The 18,730-nt window shown below is 40.0% G+C and overlaps 4 protein-coding genes across 9 annotated transcripts; 1 reads left to right on the plus strand and 3 right to left on the minus strand.

Moving 5' to 3' along the window:
- Positions 525 to 4,828, plus strand: LOC109728438 (internal alternative NAD(P)H-ubiquinone oxidoreductase A1, mitochondrial-like). Its single transcript, XM_020258847.1, has 8 exons — positions 525 to 1,049; positions 1,530 to 1,746; positions 2,549 to 2,709; positions 2,841 to 2,906; positions 3,093 to 3,256; positions 3,559 to 3,673; positions 4,109 to 4,288; positions 4,509 to 4,828. Exons 1-8 carry the CDS (start codon positions 621 to 623, stop codon positions 4,659 to 4,661), a joined length of 1,485 nt encoding a protein of 494 aa, XP_020114436.1. The 5' UTR covers positions 525 to 620; the 3' UTR covers positions 4,662 to 4,828.
- LOC109728439 (zinc finger HIT domain-containing protein 3) lies at positions 5,449 to 9,915 on the minus strand. Of its 6 annotated transcripts, none has more exons than XM_020258852.1 (9): positions 9,729 to 9,915; positions 9,501 to 9,579; positions 9,322 to 9,353; positions 8,689 to 8,775; positions 8,470 to 8,550; positions 7,917 to 7,997; positions 6,159 to 6,247; positions 6,009 to 6,059; positions 5,449 to 5,869 (listed from the first exon to the last, which is right to left on the minus strand). In XM_020258852.1, exons 2-9 carry the CDS (start codon positions 9,575 to 9,577, stop codon positions 5,840 to 5,842), a joined length of 528 nt encoding a protein of 175 aa, XP_020114441.1. In that variant the 5' UTR covers positions 9,578 to 9,579; positions 9,729 to 9,915; the 3' UTR covers positions 5,449 to 5,839. The 6 variants fall into 6 exon arrangements, with proteins under 6 accessions (XP_020114441.1, XP_020114440.1, XP_020114439.1 ...); XM_020258851.1 differs by having other exon boundaries at positions 9,501 to 9,591; XM_020258850.1 differs by having other exon boundaries at positions 8,689 to 8,778; positions 9,729 to 9,914.
- Positions 10,491 to 14,342, minus strand: LOC109728334. The gene is made up of 3 exons (XM_020258721.1): positions 14,315 to 14,342; positions 11,662 to 12,404; positions 10,491 to 11,152 (listed from the first exon to the last, which is right to left on the minus strand). The coding sequence occupies exons 1-3, from the start codon at positions 14,340 to 14,342 to the stop codon at positions 10,838 to 10,840; spliced, it is 1,086 nt and encodes a 361-aa protein (XP_020114310.1). The 3' UTR covers positions 10,491 to 10,837.
- Positions 15,176 to 17,329, minus strand: LOC109728233 (monothiol glutaredoxin-S12, chloroplastic). Its single transcript, XM_020258598.1, has 2 exons — positions 16,892 to 17,329; positions 15,176 to 15,839 (listed from the first exon to the last, which is right to left on the minus strand). The coding sequence occupies exons 1-2, from the start codon at positions 17,288 to 17,290 to the stop codon at positions 15,330 to 15,332; spliced, it is 909 nt and encodes a 302-aa protein (XP_020114187.1). The 5' UTR covers positions 17,291 to 17,329; the 3' UTR covers positions 15,176 to 15,329.

Raw genomic sequence — 18,730 nt, forward strand, 5'->3', positions numbered from 1 at the left:
CCGAGAAATAGAGTCGGTTTAGTTAGGCCTCTTTACACTGTGCTTAGTCAAATCTAGAATCTAGCATCCACGATAAATTGGAAATTCATCATCTAACGTATTTAATCATATTATTATTTTTTAGTTATAAATTGAAAAAAGAAAAAAAAAGAAAAAAAAAGAAAAAAAAACCCAACCACAAGTGCACAACAACAGTCTCTTAATGAGCTGCTGCGCTCGGCCCAATAGATTTTCTACGTGTCGCATTTTAGTTGGTTCGGTCCACAGATGATCTGGTGCACCATGTTAAATTTCTCCCAAAGAACTTGGCGGGAGAGAGGGACAAACTCAGCTACCCCCACTGTGGAACCCAGGAAACGGGATCAATCCAGCACCTAAGACCGCCGATCCCCATCCGTCGATGCTCAATCTCACCACTCGCTCTCGAGAGCACCACCCGTTCCGCTGCCAGGTCATCTCGCCACGTGGCATCGTCAAACGAATCCTCACCGATGCAAACCAACCCAACCGTTGGATCGATCCACCGACCCCCCTCGTCTCTTCTCCTCTCTCGCGCTCTCTATTTTTCGCTTTGCTCTCTCCTTCTCCGCCTCCCTCTCTCTCCTCCGATCCCATCTCCCATGGCGTGGCTACGATCCCTCGCTCGCTTCTCCCGCGCGACGAAACCCTACGCCGCCGACCTCCCCCTCTTCCCCCGCGGCGGCGGCGCCGCCGCGAGCTTCTGCACGGGGGTCGCCGAGGCGGGGTTCTCGGGGCTTGGCCCCACGGAGCCCGGGGGCGAGGCGAAGCCGAGGGTGGTGGTGCTCGGGACGGGGTGGGCCGGGAGCCGCTTCATGAAGGACCTCGACACGCGGGCCTACGACGTCGTGTGCGTGGCGCCGCGGAACCACATGGTCTTCACGCCGCTCCTCGCCTCCACCTGCGTCGGAACCCTAGAGTTCCGATCCGTCGCCGAGCCCATCGGCCGGATCCAGCGCGCCATTTCCACCGCGCCCGGTTCCTACTTCTTCCTCGCCAATTGCACCAGAGTCGATCCCGATGCCCACACGGTGAGTGTGTGGTCAATTTTGTATAAATTAGGCGAAGTAAGAAGTAGGAGGGAAGCCATGGAATGCAACTGATCCTGATGAAGCGTGGTGAGGGTTTTGAATTAAGTATAATCTAGGGTTTCTAGTATCTGTTCTGCATGGGATGAGCTACTCTTGGGGTTTCATGTATAGTAAAGTGCAAATTGGCTTCTTTGGTGTTTAGTTAGTTGGAACTACACAAATACTTCAATTTGGTTTAAAAAGCCCTTTAGCCTTAATAAATTATGCATTTTTCCTCATCTTTGTGGCAATCTTCACTGTGATGCTTAAATATCACACATCTTAGGTCCATCATTTAGCTGAGACGTTCTATTAAGGGAAATTGTTTCTTATATGCGTAATCAAGACACAAGATGTAAGCACATTTACTAAATTTTAGTAATATTACTGGAAATTGGTTCCCGGATGTTAATCTTTTACGCTTTTATTTATTTTGAGTAGGTGGAATGTGAGACTGTTACAGATGGAAGTACAGACACTCTGAAGCCCTGGAAATTTAAGGTCTCTTATGACAAATTGATCATTGCGTGTGGAGCAGAAGCCTCGACATTTGGAATACATGGTGTAAAAGATCATGCAATCTTTCTTCGTGAAGTCCACCATGCTCAAGAGATTCGCAGAAAGCTCCTCCTAAATCTCATGCTCTCTGATGTGCCTGGTATGTTACTGGGATTTCAGCTGATTTTTCTTCCAGTTACAGTATATTATAGTGGTTTCCTAGTTCAGCGAATCATTAGTTGTATAAATGCAATAATAACATAGTTGTCCTGTGGAGCCATGGAGGACAAGCAAAGTCCAAAACATGTGTTAAAATCTTCATAAAGAGAATCAAGTTATAATTGTCAATAATGTTGAAAATTATGGTTAATTGAACTTACATGTAAGGTTTGGATGATTTTTTAATGTAGTCTGTACTATGTTGGATCTGATTAGCAAATTGCTTTAGCAACTTAAATAGGCACTGTTAGATGAGTATATTCAATCTTATCTCTTTTATGACATTACAAGTTTTTTTACCGTTACCAATCATCAATTATCTCCGGTTTGGTACTGTAGCTTGACCTTCATCAGCTTTCTTGAGGAAGGCTTTCTTAGATTCTTTCTCACAAACAAAGAATAGGTGGTAAGCTTTAACATCAGTTTACAGGAAAATTAGGTGATTGTTTCTTAACATCACGCAGGAGTCTTTTGTATCGAAAATGCGCAGGGTTGATCAGAGCAATTTTGTTGTGCCATATTGGCTAGTTTTTCTGATGTATTACCAAATGGAGAATGAACTAATTGTTTCTTTTCCAGATGTATAAGCTGATCATTTGTTGAATGTTGTTAATTGTAGCTCAAATATCTGACTTTTTTTGCATTATTTCCACAAACAATATGATCTAGGGAAAATTGTATAGGGACTATTTGATATATATTGTTATGTATAGCTAACAAGAGGGGAAATTGTACGACTACAGGCATAACACATGAAGAAAAAACCAGACTCTTACACTGCGTTGTTGTGGGAGGTGGTCCCACAGGTGTGGAATTCAGCGGTGAACTCAGCGATTTCATTATTAGAGATGTTCATCAGCGTTACTCTCATGTTAAAGATTATATTCATGTGACCTTGATTGAGGTTTGTCTACAATAGATTTATATCATTCTTGTGTTGATTGCTGAAGTTTAGTTGCTGAAACAGCATCATTCAATTTTAACTTGTTAAATGAAGTTGGGGAATTATAACATTTCCACCTTTTTCTTTCTTAGGCAAATGAAATATTATCATCCTTTGATGTGCGCCTGAGACAATATGCCATAAACCAACTAACCAAGGTGAGTGAATCCAAGTTTACAATAACAAGTTTTCTTGTTGGGTTCTATTGTATTTAACATTAGATTGATTAACTCTATCTAATACATTAGTTGATTTTCTTTTTCCATCTATTTTGTATCCTGATAGCTATATGAATTCAGGGTATGAGGTAAACGATCTGATCTGTTGTAAGCCTGTTTTCTCAGTCAGGTGTTCGCCTTGTGCGGGGTATTGTGAAGGATGTTCAGCCTGAAAAAATAATTCTGGATAATGGAGAAGAGGTTCCATATGGGCTTCTTGTCTGGTCTACTGGTGTTGGCCCTTCACCGTTTGTTCGCTCATTGACGTTTCCCAAATCGCCTGGTGGAAGGTAATATTTACTTATATAACTAGTTTATATTATATATTTAGGCTTTTATCATATATTTATGTATATATGCCTGCAAAATTATCTATTTACATATAGAATCCCTGCAAAATTCATATTGTTTATTTGTCACCATAGGCCAGGTTTTCCCGACATGTGGAAACTTGTGTTTTACTCACTCCAAGATGCAGAGATGTGGTTTTTTTTTTTTTTTTAAGGACCAGGACTTGTAAAGTTCTTATTTCCGTTTAACTCATGCTGAGGGGACTGACCTTTTTTTATTTTTTATTTTTACTTCTTTATAGAATTGGAGTTGATGAGTGGCTACGTGTTCCTTCTGTGCAAGACGTTTTTGCCATCGGTGATTGTAGTGGATACCTCGAAAGCACAGGCAAACCAGTGCTTCCAGCTTTAGCTCAGGTAATCTATTGTAATCATTTCTTTCCTTTTTCAACTGATTTATTTTCAGAATAAAAGAGATGTAAATAATAATACTTTTTATGCAAAACATTTAGTTAGTCTCTTTTTGAGTCAAGCTCTTTCATGTGCTTAATAATCCGTTACATATCATTATTCGAAGCCTAAAACATCGTGGTGAGAGTGCAAAACAGCTTTGCCCAAGTGAATTGTTTCTTCTTCTTTTTCTCTTTTGATTTTGTATATCTGGCAACGTGCTGCAGTTTTCAAATTGCTTTAGTAATGTCTTAATCTCTTCATTATGGGTATTTAGATGTATGAAATTTTTGTCCGTCGTGAATTTTCTGTTCTGTCTCATTTGGCTGCATTCACAAGGCAATCTAATACACTTAATTCTTGTTACAATTATGATATTTACAATTAATGTGATGAAAACAGGTTGCGGAACGGCAAGGGAAGTACCTCGCCAGCTTACTGAACAGGATCAGTAAAGCTGGTGGTGGGTACGCGAACACCGCCGCCGATATAGACCTAGGAGATCCTTTTGTATATAGACATCTTGGTAGCATGGCTACCGTGGGGAGATACAAAGCTCTTGTAGATCTTAGAAAAAGCAAGGTTACTTCTCATTCTAACCTTCCTATTACATCTTTATGGCTCAAATGCGGGACACCGCTTATCCATATAGCAATTTTCACGCTGTTCCCCTCGAACTTAAATTGCACTATGGTGGCAATTTTCACGTGGTTCCCCTCGAACTTAAATTGCATTTTGTTGTAATTTAGCCCATGTCTATATTTGGTGATTGGAGAAACTCATTGCTGCTCTTCTTCATCAGGAAGCAAAGGGGCTCTCTCTTGCAGGATTTATCAGCTGGTTCATCTGGCGATCGGCGTATCTAACTCGAGTTATTAGTTGGAGGAATCGATTCTACGTGGCGATCAACTGGCTCACTACGCTGATTTTTGGCCGTGATATAAGCCGAATCTAGGGCACTTTGAAAGGTAGCAGTTCTCACGAGACAATAATTTTTGTACTACGTAAAAGGTATATTTCTTCTTCTTTCCCCTCGACCCCCCTCTGCTTGTGGGTGAGTTCTCTTGATGTCTAATTTTCAGCATTTACTGAATAAAAATTGCGCTTTTTACCCTTCTGTCACTTTGTTATTTTAGATAGAATCTAATATATCCGTCAAAACTTTACAAATAGCTAATATTCTCCTGATTGACCAAAATATCTTGTTGACTTCCAAAAATTCCATCAAACATATCCCTAATTCTAGCGTTTATTAATGAAATTTGGAGTTTAGAAAGGTATCTTAGAAATAGAAGTAAATTTAATAGTAACGAGGGATATATATAAGCGAAAATTGCTTATTATTTTATGACGAAATTTGCTGAAGAAGGGTTTGCAATGGCACTAACATTTTATTTTATTTTTCATTAGCTAATGCTTTTGCTTTTCAATTTTCTTTGCGAAAAAACTAAATATGGGAATACACATTGTCTTACACCTTGAAAATGACGAGCAAAATACTTGGAACATTGTAAATATTGTGACAGGTTTATTATCTCTTGGCTTATTGCGGCTGTTGGTACCGCCCCATTCATATGGAACTTTGGATGATGTACAATGTATGTTCTTTAGCGTATAAATAAACAGGACATTACAGCAGCTAATAGAGTTAAAAAAGGTCAATAAGTACAGTAGCTAAAGCAGCAAAATTGTATCAGTTGTCATTATTATTTGGATTAGTGCCACTCAAAATGCCTGGTATATTCACGGACTCAGCAAAGCGTCTTGTTTTATTTTAGAGGATTGTGAATCATTTCCTAAACTCTATTATAAAACTCTGGAACAACATGCTACATCGACAATCTCACCGTTTTAGGCTCCTTACAAAAACCCATTAAAACAAGAAATGTTGGCCCTCTACATCAACGAAACGCCAGCAAATCAAGCATATGCTACATTACAGTAGTTTTTTCACCGCTCATGTGTGCCACCTCAAGGCTCAAAAAGAAAAGAAAAGAAAAGAAAAACTAAAGAAGCCAAAAAAATAAAGAAGACTCAATACCTTTTAAAAACTTACATATACATATATAAAATCAAGGTAACCAGAGCACATTTCTCCCAACATCTGTCGATGAGTGGACACATCCAAGAATCTTACTCTCGTGGATTAATAATGTTGAGAATCTGCATACAACCAACAGAATTTAAAGATTATTGTTGTTCATATGTTCTGCTTCTCATCAGATTATAAAGCGTTAATAAACTAAAATAACAAAAGGTAGTTTAAAATATATATGTTTCTAAATATAAAGGGGTGTTGAACCTTATCAGTATATTGCCGAAAATCTTGCCCTAGCATTGCTTTCTCTAATTCCTGTAATATGATTTAAACAAGGTTATGGCATAGGTAGGTCTAAGCAAGTCATTCGAAGTTCGAGGAAATTCAATCGAGGGAAAAAAGCAGATTAGTTACTTTTTCTGGTTCTTTTGAGCTATCAATCCTAATTATAAGTTTCCGTAGTTCTACGTCCTTCGAGGCATCTCGGATCTCACTGGACCCTGCTGCTTGTGGATAAACATAATCATGTAAACCAAATATGAAGATTAACAGATATATGAAAAATGAAATGCCAGCTAATGAGCTAAACTACAGCATGAGTCCTAACATGAGCAAAATCACAGAAAACAGAGTGAAAATACGATGGAGAAACTCAGATAAGAATGTTATGTAATAAATTCCATTATAAACTTTGAACTGCTACAATCTTTTAGCTTACAAATACTCCGAGAAAGTTAGGAGCGATGTCTCTGTGTACATCAAATGACTCTTCGAGCCTTCTACACTAAATAAAGTATGGTGCCTATAAGCACAATCAAGCTCTGGTGGTTTTGCTAATCCTTGGAAAAGGTGAAGTGTTATGAAGAACTATGACAGTATAACAAACTTCAAATAACTATACGAAAAGTAGGGGAAAAAAATTGCAGGTGTTTCACAAGAAAAGAATGGGTGATCAAGTCACTGTATTTAAATAAGTCTGTAAGAATGATTTTCTTTTTGTGCAACCCAATCTGAACTTCTATACACTATAGACATCTAAGGAACAGATATTTACTCATGAAAACTCTTTAAAATACTAGGAATCGGTCTCCAAGAACGTCAATTCAGATAAGTCTTACAGTCATCAAACAAAATAAGATTGAAATGCAGAGTGGCCACATTTTCTAGGCCGAACCGGGCTGGAGAGTGGCCCGGCCCGGCCCGTGGCTAAATCCGGGCTGGGCCGTGCCGGGCCCGAACTCCCTACCATCCGGCCCAGCACGGCCCCTGGGCCCGGAAGGCACGGGCTATGCCGGGCCGGGCCGTTCTCCGGGCCGGCTCCTTTTTTTNCTAAAGTAAATATTTAATTTTTAAAAATAAATAAATCAGTATTATTTTAGAAAAAAAGATTTTGGTCCATTGGACCAAACTGCTCCTCTCAAGTTATGCTAGGCAAACCTTGGAAGAAAAGCTTCTGGGGAGTATAGCCGAGCCCTCCTCCCCAGGAGCTCAGACCCAATGGCCCAAGGCAGTTCGGGCCCGGCTGGCACGGCCGAAGCGAGTCGTGCCGTGTCGGGCCGCTCGCCTCCCCTCGGCCCGGCACGGCCCAGGCCCGTTTCAGGCCGCGCCGTGCCGGGCCGTCGGGCTCCAAATGTGAGGCCCAGCACGGCCCGCAGTGCCTGCCGGGCCCGGCCCAGCCCGGGTGCTACAGTGGCCGTGCCGGGCCATGGCCCGGCCCGCAGACGTGCCACGGCCCGGCCCGCAGCCGTGCCGGGCCGGGCGGGCGGGCCACGTGCCGCCCGGCCCGTTTTACACCCCTAGGCATGAGCAACGTTAAAACTTACACGTGTTGAGGAGCTAGTTAGAGAACTGAAAGAGTAGTTAGATATCGTAAAAAGCAGAGGATATGAAAAAGTTATGAGAACACCATAGAAGTTCTTTTAAAAAGTTAAATGTTGAAAGATGTTGGTAACGAGCAAGTATATGTAGGATTGGCTTGCTATAAGTTGCAGATGTCGATAAGGTAGTGCCTCAAAGTATCCTTACCTAGAAACGTGGCATAAACTTAAACCTTTAAGTTCAAATCAGGAAGCGAATTAAAAGGCATGACGACCAATAATAAACCCGACTGGAAAGACTCATCAAGCATAGTAACACAAAAATGTAATCAATTGATAGCCAGATAGATCATACCTAAAGACTTCAATTGTTCTTTGTTAACAACCCAGCTGGGTTCCTCCACTTCAAGAGGTCTTGAAGGATCCACTGGAATTTCTGCCAGAAGATAAAGTATAACATAGATGAGGTTACAACACAGTTTAATGCGGATATAGGTCATTCGAACTGGATATACATAGAAATCAGTATTAACAATCTTATAACAGGAAAATGGCATATCAAACAAATCCCTAGCGAATAATTTTGATCAGAGGTTTTGCTGTATCGATAAAACGAAGAAACCATAAACCATGAGTTGATAGAAGAATGAATTTGATAGAACTATGTGGTCAAAACCGCCATAATCTTGAACTTAAAGTAAGAGGAAAGAAGCTTGGACTTCATTGCAGCATAGGATGATGTTAGTGCGCCTTAAACAATAAGAACTGAGAAACATGGCAGCAGGAGAGGACATAAAGGAAAAGACTGCAAACTTATGTCTATTTGTGGCATTTGAACACTTCTAACTAAGGTAACCTACTCTACATATAAATGAAATTCCATCAAAAATAGATGCGACAGGCCATACCTAGAGATTGTAATTGTTCTTTGCTAACAAGCCTGCTTCTTTCTTCTACTTCCCGTGATTTTGCGGGATGTGCCACCTTCCCTGCAATGATCAGAGAAGTGAACTTCTAACTAACAAAAATTTCATTGGAATAATTTTGTATACAGCATGCATAGGGCTTACAGGGGAAACAGAGAATTTACAACTATTGCAAAGAATTTGAGCAAATTAAACATATACCATTATGAAGAGTTGGAGACAGAAATCCTGCAGGATGGAAATACTTACTCTCTTCTTCTGGAGCTGGCAATGAATTTTGGCAAAGATCTTCTGTGCCAATTTTAATAAGAAAATTATTAGTCGGGGCAGAACACAAGAAAGAAAAGAGGTTCTACAAAAGTATTTGCTACCCAATGACTGTTACAAATAAAGAACGCGAAGAAACTGTTTTCAATCTACCAAATTGACACTCATAGATGAGAGTAGAACTGCAGAATAATGCTCTTTGTGACAAATATTGCTCCATCATATCATGCAGTGTAAGTTACTAAGGAATACAAGTCGAATAAAATCGACCGGCCCTTTGTTGTTCATGACCTGTTTGCCTTGGCTTCTGAAATAGTTGTTTACTTTAAAAAGTAGTAGCTTGGTGCTTGGCAAACAGATAGCCTGGAGCTTTTTTATTGCGGTGGGAATCTGAAATGAACTTCTCGAAACTAAAAAGGCTTCTGAGAGGTACATCAACTATTAAAAGGATTCTGTACCTAAGATTTACTCACCACCACTTTAAATTTTGCGAGAAATCCAACATATCTAGTTTTATCAGGATCTGATGTAATAAAATAGAATGAATTGTTAGAACATAATAAATACCTTTGTGCTTCTTAAAGCACCCAACTGAGCAACTGCAAGTATGACAAGGAGCATTTGACAAGTTAGTATTCATACAAATTAAACATCATATACCCAAATAAAAAAGCATGGAAAAGGGACTCATTTGCTTCAGCTTCAAAATCTAAAACAAAACAAAAAAAAAAGTGTTTTTTGCTTACTATGGAGTGAGGCATGTGGGGCATTTATACTTGGACTCCACCTCCTTGCACACTTCACATTTCCGAAGCCCCATCATACCTAAAAAAAACCCTACAATATCGTAGTAAATGGAGCAAATAGATAACAAATTCTTCATGCACAGCTTGAATTAAATTAAACCCTAAAAGAGAGAGAGAGAGAGAGAGAGAGAGAGAGAGAGAGAGAAGAGCAAAATTGAGGTGATTCACCTTGAGGAGCGCGGAATTAGGGATTAATCGAAAGGGAGAAGTGATCGATCGAAATGGATTCACTTTTGAATCGATTAGTTTGATCGATTAGGGCATCGCGAGAAGGGATCGATTAGTTCGATCGATTAGGGCATCGCGAGAAGGGAAAGGTTTGGACGGAGGCATTTTCCCTGGACCTTGTGCAGCACGTAGGCCATGGACCGCCCAAGAGATCATAAGCTTTCTCCCGCCGAATTTAAAAAAGGAAAACCTGGTCCACCATGTTGGCCATGAACCGCGCAACCAACCGACGCTCCACCCAATAATTGATATTTTCTTAAAATCAAGAAATTATTGCCTGGGCCTGGTCCATACTGTTGTCCATGTAGACATATTCACGGGCCAGGCCGAGGCTGATTTTAATTACTGGGTTCATTACAGGGCCATGCCCACGCTACCGTAGGCCTAGGGCCTTACTGGCGTAACGGGCCTGTAATATATGTTAATTTTTATTTTTTTAATTATATAAATTTATATTTTAATATATTAAAATAAGTGAAAAGATACTTATAGGCTACATGTACACATCTGTAACGTTGTTTTCGACCTTTATAGTATTCACAAGTTTTGAACCCCTTTTTTTTTTTTGTTTTCTCGGTCAATACGCGCATAACGTGTATCGACCGCAGCGATATGTAGTATCACACAGTGAGTGTGAAAATTTAGTAGGAAACTAAAAGAATTCGTATCATTAACGCCATTCAATAACATTTAAACTTCAAATTCATCTCAAGAAAAACTTGATCTTCAAATAATTAGCCCTTTAGGTCGTTATAGTACACATAACATCTCATTCACCCAATAAATATATATTCAAATCTCTTTAACTCTCTCTCTCACTCCCTTGCATTTTGGTGCACAGTATACATCTGATTGAGACCATATCAAACAGTTTTGTCCTGCATTAGGATGCTTCTTTTTTGTCTTCTTTACTTCTTCAAGAACTAGAAAAAGACACTTGAAAGCAGGCTCGTGCTATAAACAGTACAAAACTTACAGCAAACCAAGCATGAAATGTTCATAAATACTTAAAACAGGGGAGGAGAATGAGCGCGAAGGATTACGAAATCCTAAATACGGTATCGGATAAGCGGATCTTTGAACGGCGGGCGTTCATGGTAAACCCTCCAAGCATATTCGTCAAGCGAGAACGAACGAAATCTTCTTCTTCTGCTGCTACTACTACTAGTGCCATGATCATCAACAGAGTCAATGTTCCACTGCTCACACTCCTCATCCTCCACCTCCATCAATGGTGATAGTGGGGAGATAATGGTATCCAAAGGAAGGGTTAGTAGCAGGGTTATAGATATTTCGCTAGATTCATTGCAGGAGAAGGGTTGAGGCAAGCCTCTTACCTTCTTGAATCTCCCGTTGCTCCAAACCTACCAACAAAGAGCAAGGAAATTTCAAAAAACAGAGCAAAGAAGCATAAATGTTAGCATATATCTTAGCATCTATACTTTTGCTTCTACTTTTAGCAGTAATATAACAGATAAAATTTAGGCTTCCCTGCTGCAGCTAAAAGTTGAAAAAAAAAATACTACTAGCATCAGATCAAAGGATGTATTGCATGGCTACGACGTCGTTTGGAATTATGGGTATAAAATATTACTATAATAATTTAGCTTGTACTCAAAATCTGTGAGCCTAATTATTATTATTATTAGAGTCTTTGATTCTTATATTATAATAATATTTTTTTTATTAGATGTGAGATAATTAGAGTATCAGAATTTTATTTACTTACTTTCGTAAATAATAACATATTACGTGAATTGCACATGATTAAATCTCTGCATATTTTTACTCCAATTTCTTTGGGCCAAAAGTGATGGGCCGAGTTTTAAATTGCTGATGAACAAAAAAGGACGAGGAGACCGAGTCAACTCACCTGAGCGATGTCGCCGAGCGTGACGAGCACGGAGTAGTCGCGGGGCTCCACCGCGACCCACTCGCCCGAGTCGCCGTGCACCCAACTCGGCTCCTCCGCCTCGTAGCGCAACCCCACCACGTACGGATACCTTTTACTCCTCATCCTCTCCTCTCCCTCCTCGCCTCCTCTTCCCCGGTTCGTTGAGACCCACATCAAACACCTCGCCCTCGTCGCATCCCCGAACGGATCCACCTCGAACCCTCCCGCTCCCATGGCCGCGAGCATCCCCACCACCCCCATCGCCGCCCTCTTCAAGCACCTCCCGAACTCCACCAGCGATCTCAAACCCTCGCGATCGCCGCGATCGCCACGATCGTCGACGTCGAGGACGAGGATCGGGTCGGATACTTCGTCGTCGTCGTCGTCGATTTGGGGGAAGCCGAGGGGGGAGAGATCGGGAGGGGAAGGGGAGGCGAGGAGGGATCGGGATTCGAGGAGCGCGGAGGCGTGGAGGTGGGCGGGGACGCCGTGGTCGGCGAGGTGGAAGAAGCCGAGGTCGGCGGCGGCGGAGAGGAGGAGGTCGCGGCGAGGGTTCCGGAGGGAGACGAGGGGCGCGGGAGGTGGAGGTAGCCATATATGGAGGAGGGTGATTGGGGTTTTGGGCACGAATTGGGTTCTCGTAACCCTGTTTGGCTTTTGTAGCAGTGACAAAGAGTGGAGGTGTTTTCCCAAGAAACCAGTGTTAACACCCGGTGTAGCCCCTTGTACCGTTTGGTTCGAGAATAAACAAAAAGTGAATATTTCGAAGATAGGTATAAATTGAGGTATAAGCGGAGATTGGATCAATTTTGCGTTTGGATGAAAATTTGGTTATTCCTGAAAATAAGAAAAATAGCGTTTGGGTAAGTAAGATGGAATAAGAAAGATAGTAAGTTTTTATAAATAAAAAATAATAATATTACTCTCTTATTATATTTGAATTTGAATTTTAAATTTTTAAATTTAAAATTTTAATTTTAAATTTTCAAAATTTGAAATTTAAAATCTCAAATTTTTAAATTTTAAATTTCAAACTTTAAATTTAGGATCAAATTTAAATTTGAAAAATATAAAATATCATATTTTNTTAAATTTAATAAAAAGAATTTATTATAATATTTAAATATAATTTATTATAATATTTAAATATAAATAATATGTATTAATATAGTACGATTAATAATTTTATAATAAAAATAATGTATTATAATATATAAATATTATATTTATATAATTTAGTTTTAATTCAATTTATAATTTTAATTAAGTTTGAAATTAAGTATTGGAATAGCACTATTTCCACCGAAATGGTGGAATAGCAAATTCCTTGCTATTCCGGAATAATTGGGAATAGCAAGGTTTGACCGGAATAATATATCCCGGCCAAATTTCATCCCGTTTGGCGGAATAGCGATGATAACTTTCGTTATCCCTGCTTATCCTCCAAACCAAACGGGGCCCTAGAGGTATGCACCACAGATTGTTAAATTACAAATTAAATTTTAATCTTGCTAAAAGAGGATGGATAGACGATCCTACCTGTGTGCTATTCGGGTCAGAGGAGGAAACAGTGGGCCATCTGTTCATCCGGTGCGTTTTCAGCAAGTTTATCATAGCGATAGGAGTGAACGATATCCTGGTCCAAGATCTGAGGGATAGCGTGAACCTCATTATGGATAGGTGGACAGCCAGAAAAGATCTTCAAAAGAAGCGTAACAGACTTACAGACCTAGTAGGTTGCTGGTAGATTATTTGGAATATCAGAAACGATACAATTTTTAGGAATACCCTTCCGGACCCTACGCTAGCAGTTCACAGACTCAAGCTTCTTCTGAAGAAGTAGGACTATCTTCTCGCCACTTTCACTTGCTTCCCAGGGCCTGGTTGTCACACTCTTGTAACTTAATTCATCTCTCTAATGAATGAAGCGGGTACCTTTTTCTCAAAAAAAATTTTAATTTTAATTTTGATATCTACGAAAAGAACATATTTCATGTTTATATTATAAGAGGCCGATATTCAAAATTTATAATTTTTGAGTATTTGAATATTACAAAGACATTTAACAAATTAAACTCCTTTATGCCTGAGTGGTAATAGTCTTCGGCGTATGATAGACTCTACACCCGGTGCATTTCATGCACTACGTGGTGGCGGCCACTAGTCGGGTTTGCAGAGAGCCCAACCCGTTCATTTTGGAGCATTAGGCTTGTGGGCCATGGCCTACTGTGGCCCACTCATTATTTTAGACCCAGGCATTATATGAGTGAGAGAACATTATTTGCGAAGGTGCCGCAATTTAGGACCTGTTTGGCCTAACTTCTGCGACTTTAGAGCTAAGATGTGTTTTTTAGGCTCTATATCGAAGACATGCATCAAACAATAGCAATTGTTAAAAGCCAACGTGGAGGGATCAGCTGGTGAGGGTAAGATGGATTAGAAAATTTGGCCATTAGATTCAAGTTGTGGAGGTTGAAACCAAGATCTAACTCCTATTGTGACTATACACATTGATTGTTGCTACTATAATGATGTTAGCTTCCTACCGATCACAGCAAAATTTTCAAACTTTTTATTTTTTTCCTGACTAATCGTAGTGCGCATCTTATTGTCTTATTTTCAAATGGCTTACCTGTCGCTTCGAAATATTTCTCCTCCATGTCCCGCCACTATTACAAACTTTTCTAATCCCACTATTTAGAAAAAATTTAAAATACACCAGTTATATGGCTGACATGACATACTCAACTCATAGGATTGTTTTCTTAGGTTCACCCGTCCAATCATGATTAATAAAAAAATATTTTTTTCTCAAAAAAAAATGATGTGATTGATTTGTTACTGATAATATGGTACAAGTGTGACAAAACAGACTTCCTCTAGTATCCGCTACCGAACCCCTTCCACCGTGATTACTATGTGGGCCAGGCTCCATTAATTACTCTATCATACAAGCTTTTGTTATGGAACAACTCAGATGAAAGGTGTCCACAACCTGGAAAAGGATCACTACGTACATTTCTTTTTCAAACTAGATAGAAAGATGGTGGGACATGAAGACCGTTTAATTTAAAAGGGAACTGTTTCCTGATGACCAGCTTGTTTACAGGGATTGGCCCCGCCTCAGAAACACCAATTGAGCCCTGTTCTATTCAGTGAGGAGACAGAGGAAAATAATAATAATAATAATAATAAAAATAAAATTTTGGGGAGGATAGTTGAACTCCCTATAGCAGGGAAAAGGAATAGTGTGGCATGAATAAAGGGCCTTGGATGGGCCGGAGCCCATAGAGGGGCCCAAATGGACCTTCAAAATTTGTAAAATAAGCTATAAGTATCGCAGGCCCATCTAACGCAGTTATTACTCTTCATGAGAATCTTGAGCTTTTCAAAAGAACTTGTCGAACACTGATAACAATATTTTTGGCTTTAATCAGATTAAGCATCTGAAATTACCTCGATTACTTTCACTGGCTCACCAAAGCATAACTGATGTTGCCCAAAAGTTGATTTGTTTTATTAATTAATATTAGCTTTTTTTCAATAATGAGAATTGTTCCAGGCCATTGAAGCATCTAAAGAAACAGTGTTACAAGGACATAAAATGGTTACAAAGCTAATTCGCAACTGGTACAAGGAAGAGAGAATTATTGTTTCTGCAAAAGAGCAGCGAGCTCCCCCTTCTCAGCCATGGAGGCAATAATGTCGCACCCTCCCACAAGCTCCCCTCCTACGAAGACCTGCGGGAACGTCGGCCAGTTACTGTACTTCTTCAGCGTCTCCCTCAACCCGTAGTTGTACTCCTCGTCCAGCACGTCGACGCTCTCGAAATCCGCACCGTGCGCCTCCAAGATCCCCACCACCCTTTGCGAGAAGCCGCACTGCGGAGCGCTCCTCGATCCCTTGATGAACGCCACCACCTTGTTCTCCTTCACTAGCTTGTCGATAAGCGCTTCGAGAGGGACCATCAGCTCGACGTGGCGTCCAGGGGTCAGGCGCAAGTCCGGCTTCTGCTTCGGTCGGCAGACCCACGTGTTGTTTCCTGTCTCGTTCCCCGGAGGAATCTTACCGGTAGCAGATATATGCTCTTCCATCCATGATTTCCATGCATCGGTCAGGACTGTTCGATCCGGAGCACCTTGATCTACCAGCCCTACCTACAAGAATATGCATAGAGGCATTTAAGTAACACGTATAAGGTGGTTAATTGTAGAGTTAAAGTAGAAATAAAAGCTTCAAATTAGATCTTCTACTTTTGATAGCTTGGAAGTATATTTTTCCGCTTATTGCTAAAGCAGAAACCGATGGAACTTCTATTTGCCAAATGCATCTCTAATGGTTCGTAGAGTAAGGAAGCTGTGAATCACATCCTCGATTCAGGTTTGTTGCACAAATAGCGCAAATTGTCAAGACGGAATCTATCATGATAATGAGATACACCAAAACAAGGTGTTCAAAAACTTGATAGAAATGGTGCTATGGCTTAAATTAACAAAATGTTAACTCTAGAACAAATCAAAATTCACAAATTGAAGTAACTAAAAACTGAATTCGACTCAACTGCATACATTGTTATTGTGAAATACATTTTGAGATACATTAGATGGGCCACTAGAAGCTGATCTTTACAACAAAGGAAACCATGACAACATGATTGTTTGCCAACATAGGAAAAAACATGTTCAGGTGCCAAAGAGGGAAAAGGAAGTGCTATTAATCTCTCGTAATTTTAACTCACCTCCACAGCAAAATATCAAAGTTACTCTAAAGTCCCATTTGGGGCATTTCTACCTAACTCACTATATAATCATTATGTACTAAATCCCAAGGTACATCTATAAAAATGTCACCTTTGGGATTGTTAAAGCTCTCTCCTCTACAACATTACATGATTCTGGTTAAGTATTTATTTTTTTTCCCAGAAGAAAAGACCAATTTTCCCCAGAAAAGACACTCATCCATTTACTAAATTAAACCATTTGAAGTGATAAGTCCTCAATCATTAGTAGCATTTGCTAAATTGAGCTGTCCCCTCTACAACATTGCATGATTCTGAAAGAGTTATCACAGGGGACCAGTTTTTATCCAAGATAACACATCTAATTAGTGTAATAAACCAAATTAAAATGATAAATCCTCAAATTCTTAGTAGCACTTGAACAAATAAGCACGAAAACGAAGAGGATAAGAAGAACACGGAGATCACCACCTTCACCGAGCAACAGAGCTCGGGGAGCGCCTTCTTGTGGGTGGCGACGCTCGCCGCGATGTTGCGGGTGACCCCCACGAACTGGAGCTCCCCGTCCTTGTCGTAGACCCCGTAGACCCCGGCGCCGGAGGGGAACGCGGCCTCCACCTCCTCCGCCGCGTCGGGAACGGCGACGAGCTCCGCCTCCGAGAACTTCCCGAGGGCCGCGGCGGCGGCGAATGAGGCGCCGCCGCGGCGGGGCGCGGCGGCGGAGGAGGGGCGTAGGGTTAGGGTTCGGCGGAGGAGGCGGGGGAGAGGAGAGCGAGAAGAGGAAGGGAAGAGGAAGCTTCTGGAAGAGGGAGAGGGGGGAGGAGGGAGAAAGAGAGGGGGAGGAGAGAGGAGGGAGGAGGACGCGGCCATGGCGAAATGCTTCGCGTATATCGAGTTCGAGCCTCTCCTTCCTTTTCCGGGGACGAAAATATCCGTATAGTACTTAACGGGTTTGGGATCCACGATCCGATCCGATATGAATGCCTGCAAAATCCGAATCAAATTTGGGTTTAGCTCGAACTAACCCAACCCAATCCAATGCGGCTCAACCCGACCCCATTTTAAGATTCGTATTATTTCCGTAATGAAGAGTCGGCCCCACCAAATTTTTATTAAGTTTTGTTATGTGAAGCCTAAGTTTCAATTTGAGTCCAAATAGTGAATAGCTCCGTGATGTTGTAATCCGATTTAATCCGACCTGATCTGATTTGATTTGAGCTCAAGTTACATGTCGAACTCCACCACGTGCTAATATTTTTTTTTTTGTTAACCAAGCATCTGCTCAAAAAATTCAAACAAATAAAAGAGCTACAAAAATTATAAATAATCAATACATAAGTTAAATAATACAATTTTCCCAATTTTTTACGAGTCTTAAAGCCATAATTTGTAAAAAGGTAAAGCCAAAAAAAGTTTTTATAAAAAGGATATTAAAAAAATTGATATGGTGATATGGTGCAATTACTGCAGCATATATGGTTTCGGTACATCCCCGGAAAGGACATCTAATAAGTGCAACGAATGATCTAAACGGGCAACAATGTATATTTAGTAAATTATTTGAATTGAATATTTAAATTGATTGGCACCCTTTTATGCTTAATTTTTTCTCTTTATAAATAGCATGAAATATCACTACTCAATTTCATTGCTAGTATATAGCTTTTGAGTGCTAAAAACAAAAGTAAGAAGAATAGAAAATATGGGTAGAGATCATCTTTCTCTTCGCCTTTGGCTTATTGTAGTTTTGTATTTCTCTCTTATAATTTTTGCTGCTGCGAATGTCGAAATTGGTTCAGGTAGAGCAATGTTTACTTTCTTTTTTCTTTTTTTTGGTTTTCTTTTATGGAATAATTATGTTTTTCTATACTATGCAATGTACATTTTTTTTAAAAAAAGAAGCCCTATACCTTATTTTGAAAAGTTAAAAAAGAAAAAAATTAAGAGTACAAAGGTCCAAAGTTAAATGTTTCTTCGATACGCTAGTTTGAACTATTCTTTGCACGTACTGTCAAAAAAATAATGTACTCTTTTATGTATATTAATTATTAACATTCTACGTTGGGTAGTTCGAACCCTAGTTGATTCACATTTTCAGTTAAGTTTATTTCTAAATGGAATAAACGAAGCGGGTAGCGTGGTACCTATCTCTCAAAAAAAAAAAAAAAAAAAAAAAAAACATTCTACGTACGTTGGGTGATAATATAAATCGACTCAATTTTATTACTACGCAGATCATATGTAATAACTCTAATCACTTTCAAACAATGCATGGTGACTAGATTCAATGCAAATATTTGTTCTTAGTAA

This window comes from Ananas comosus, linkage group 23, assembly GCF_001540865.1.
Source record: "Ananas comosus cultivar F153 linkage group 23, ASM154086v1, whole genome shotgun sequence".
In the NCBI taxonomy this organism is placed as follows: Eukaryota; Viridiplantae; Streptophyta; class Magnoliopsida; order Poales; family Bromeliaceae; genus Ananas; species Ananas comosus.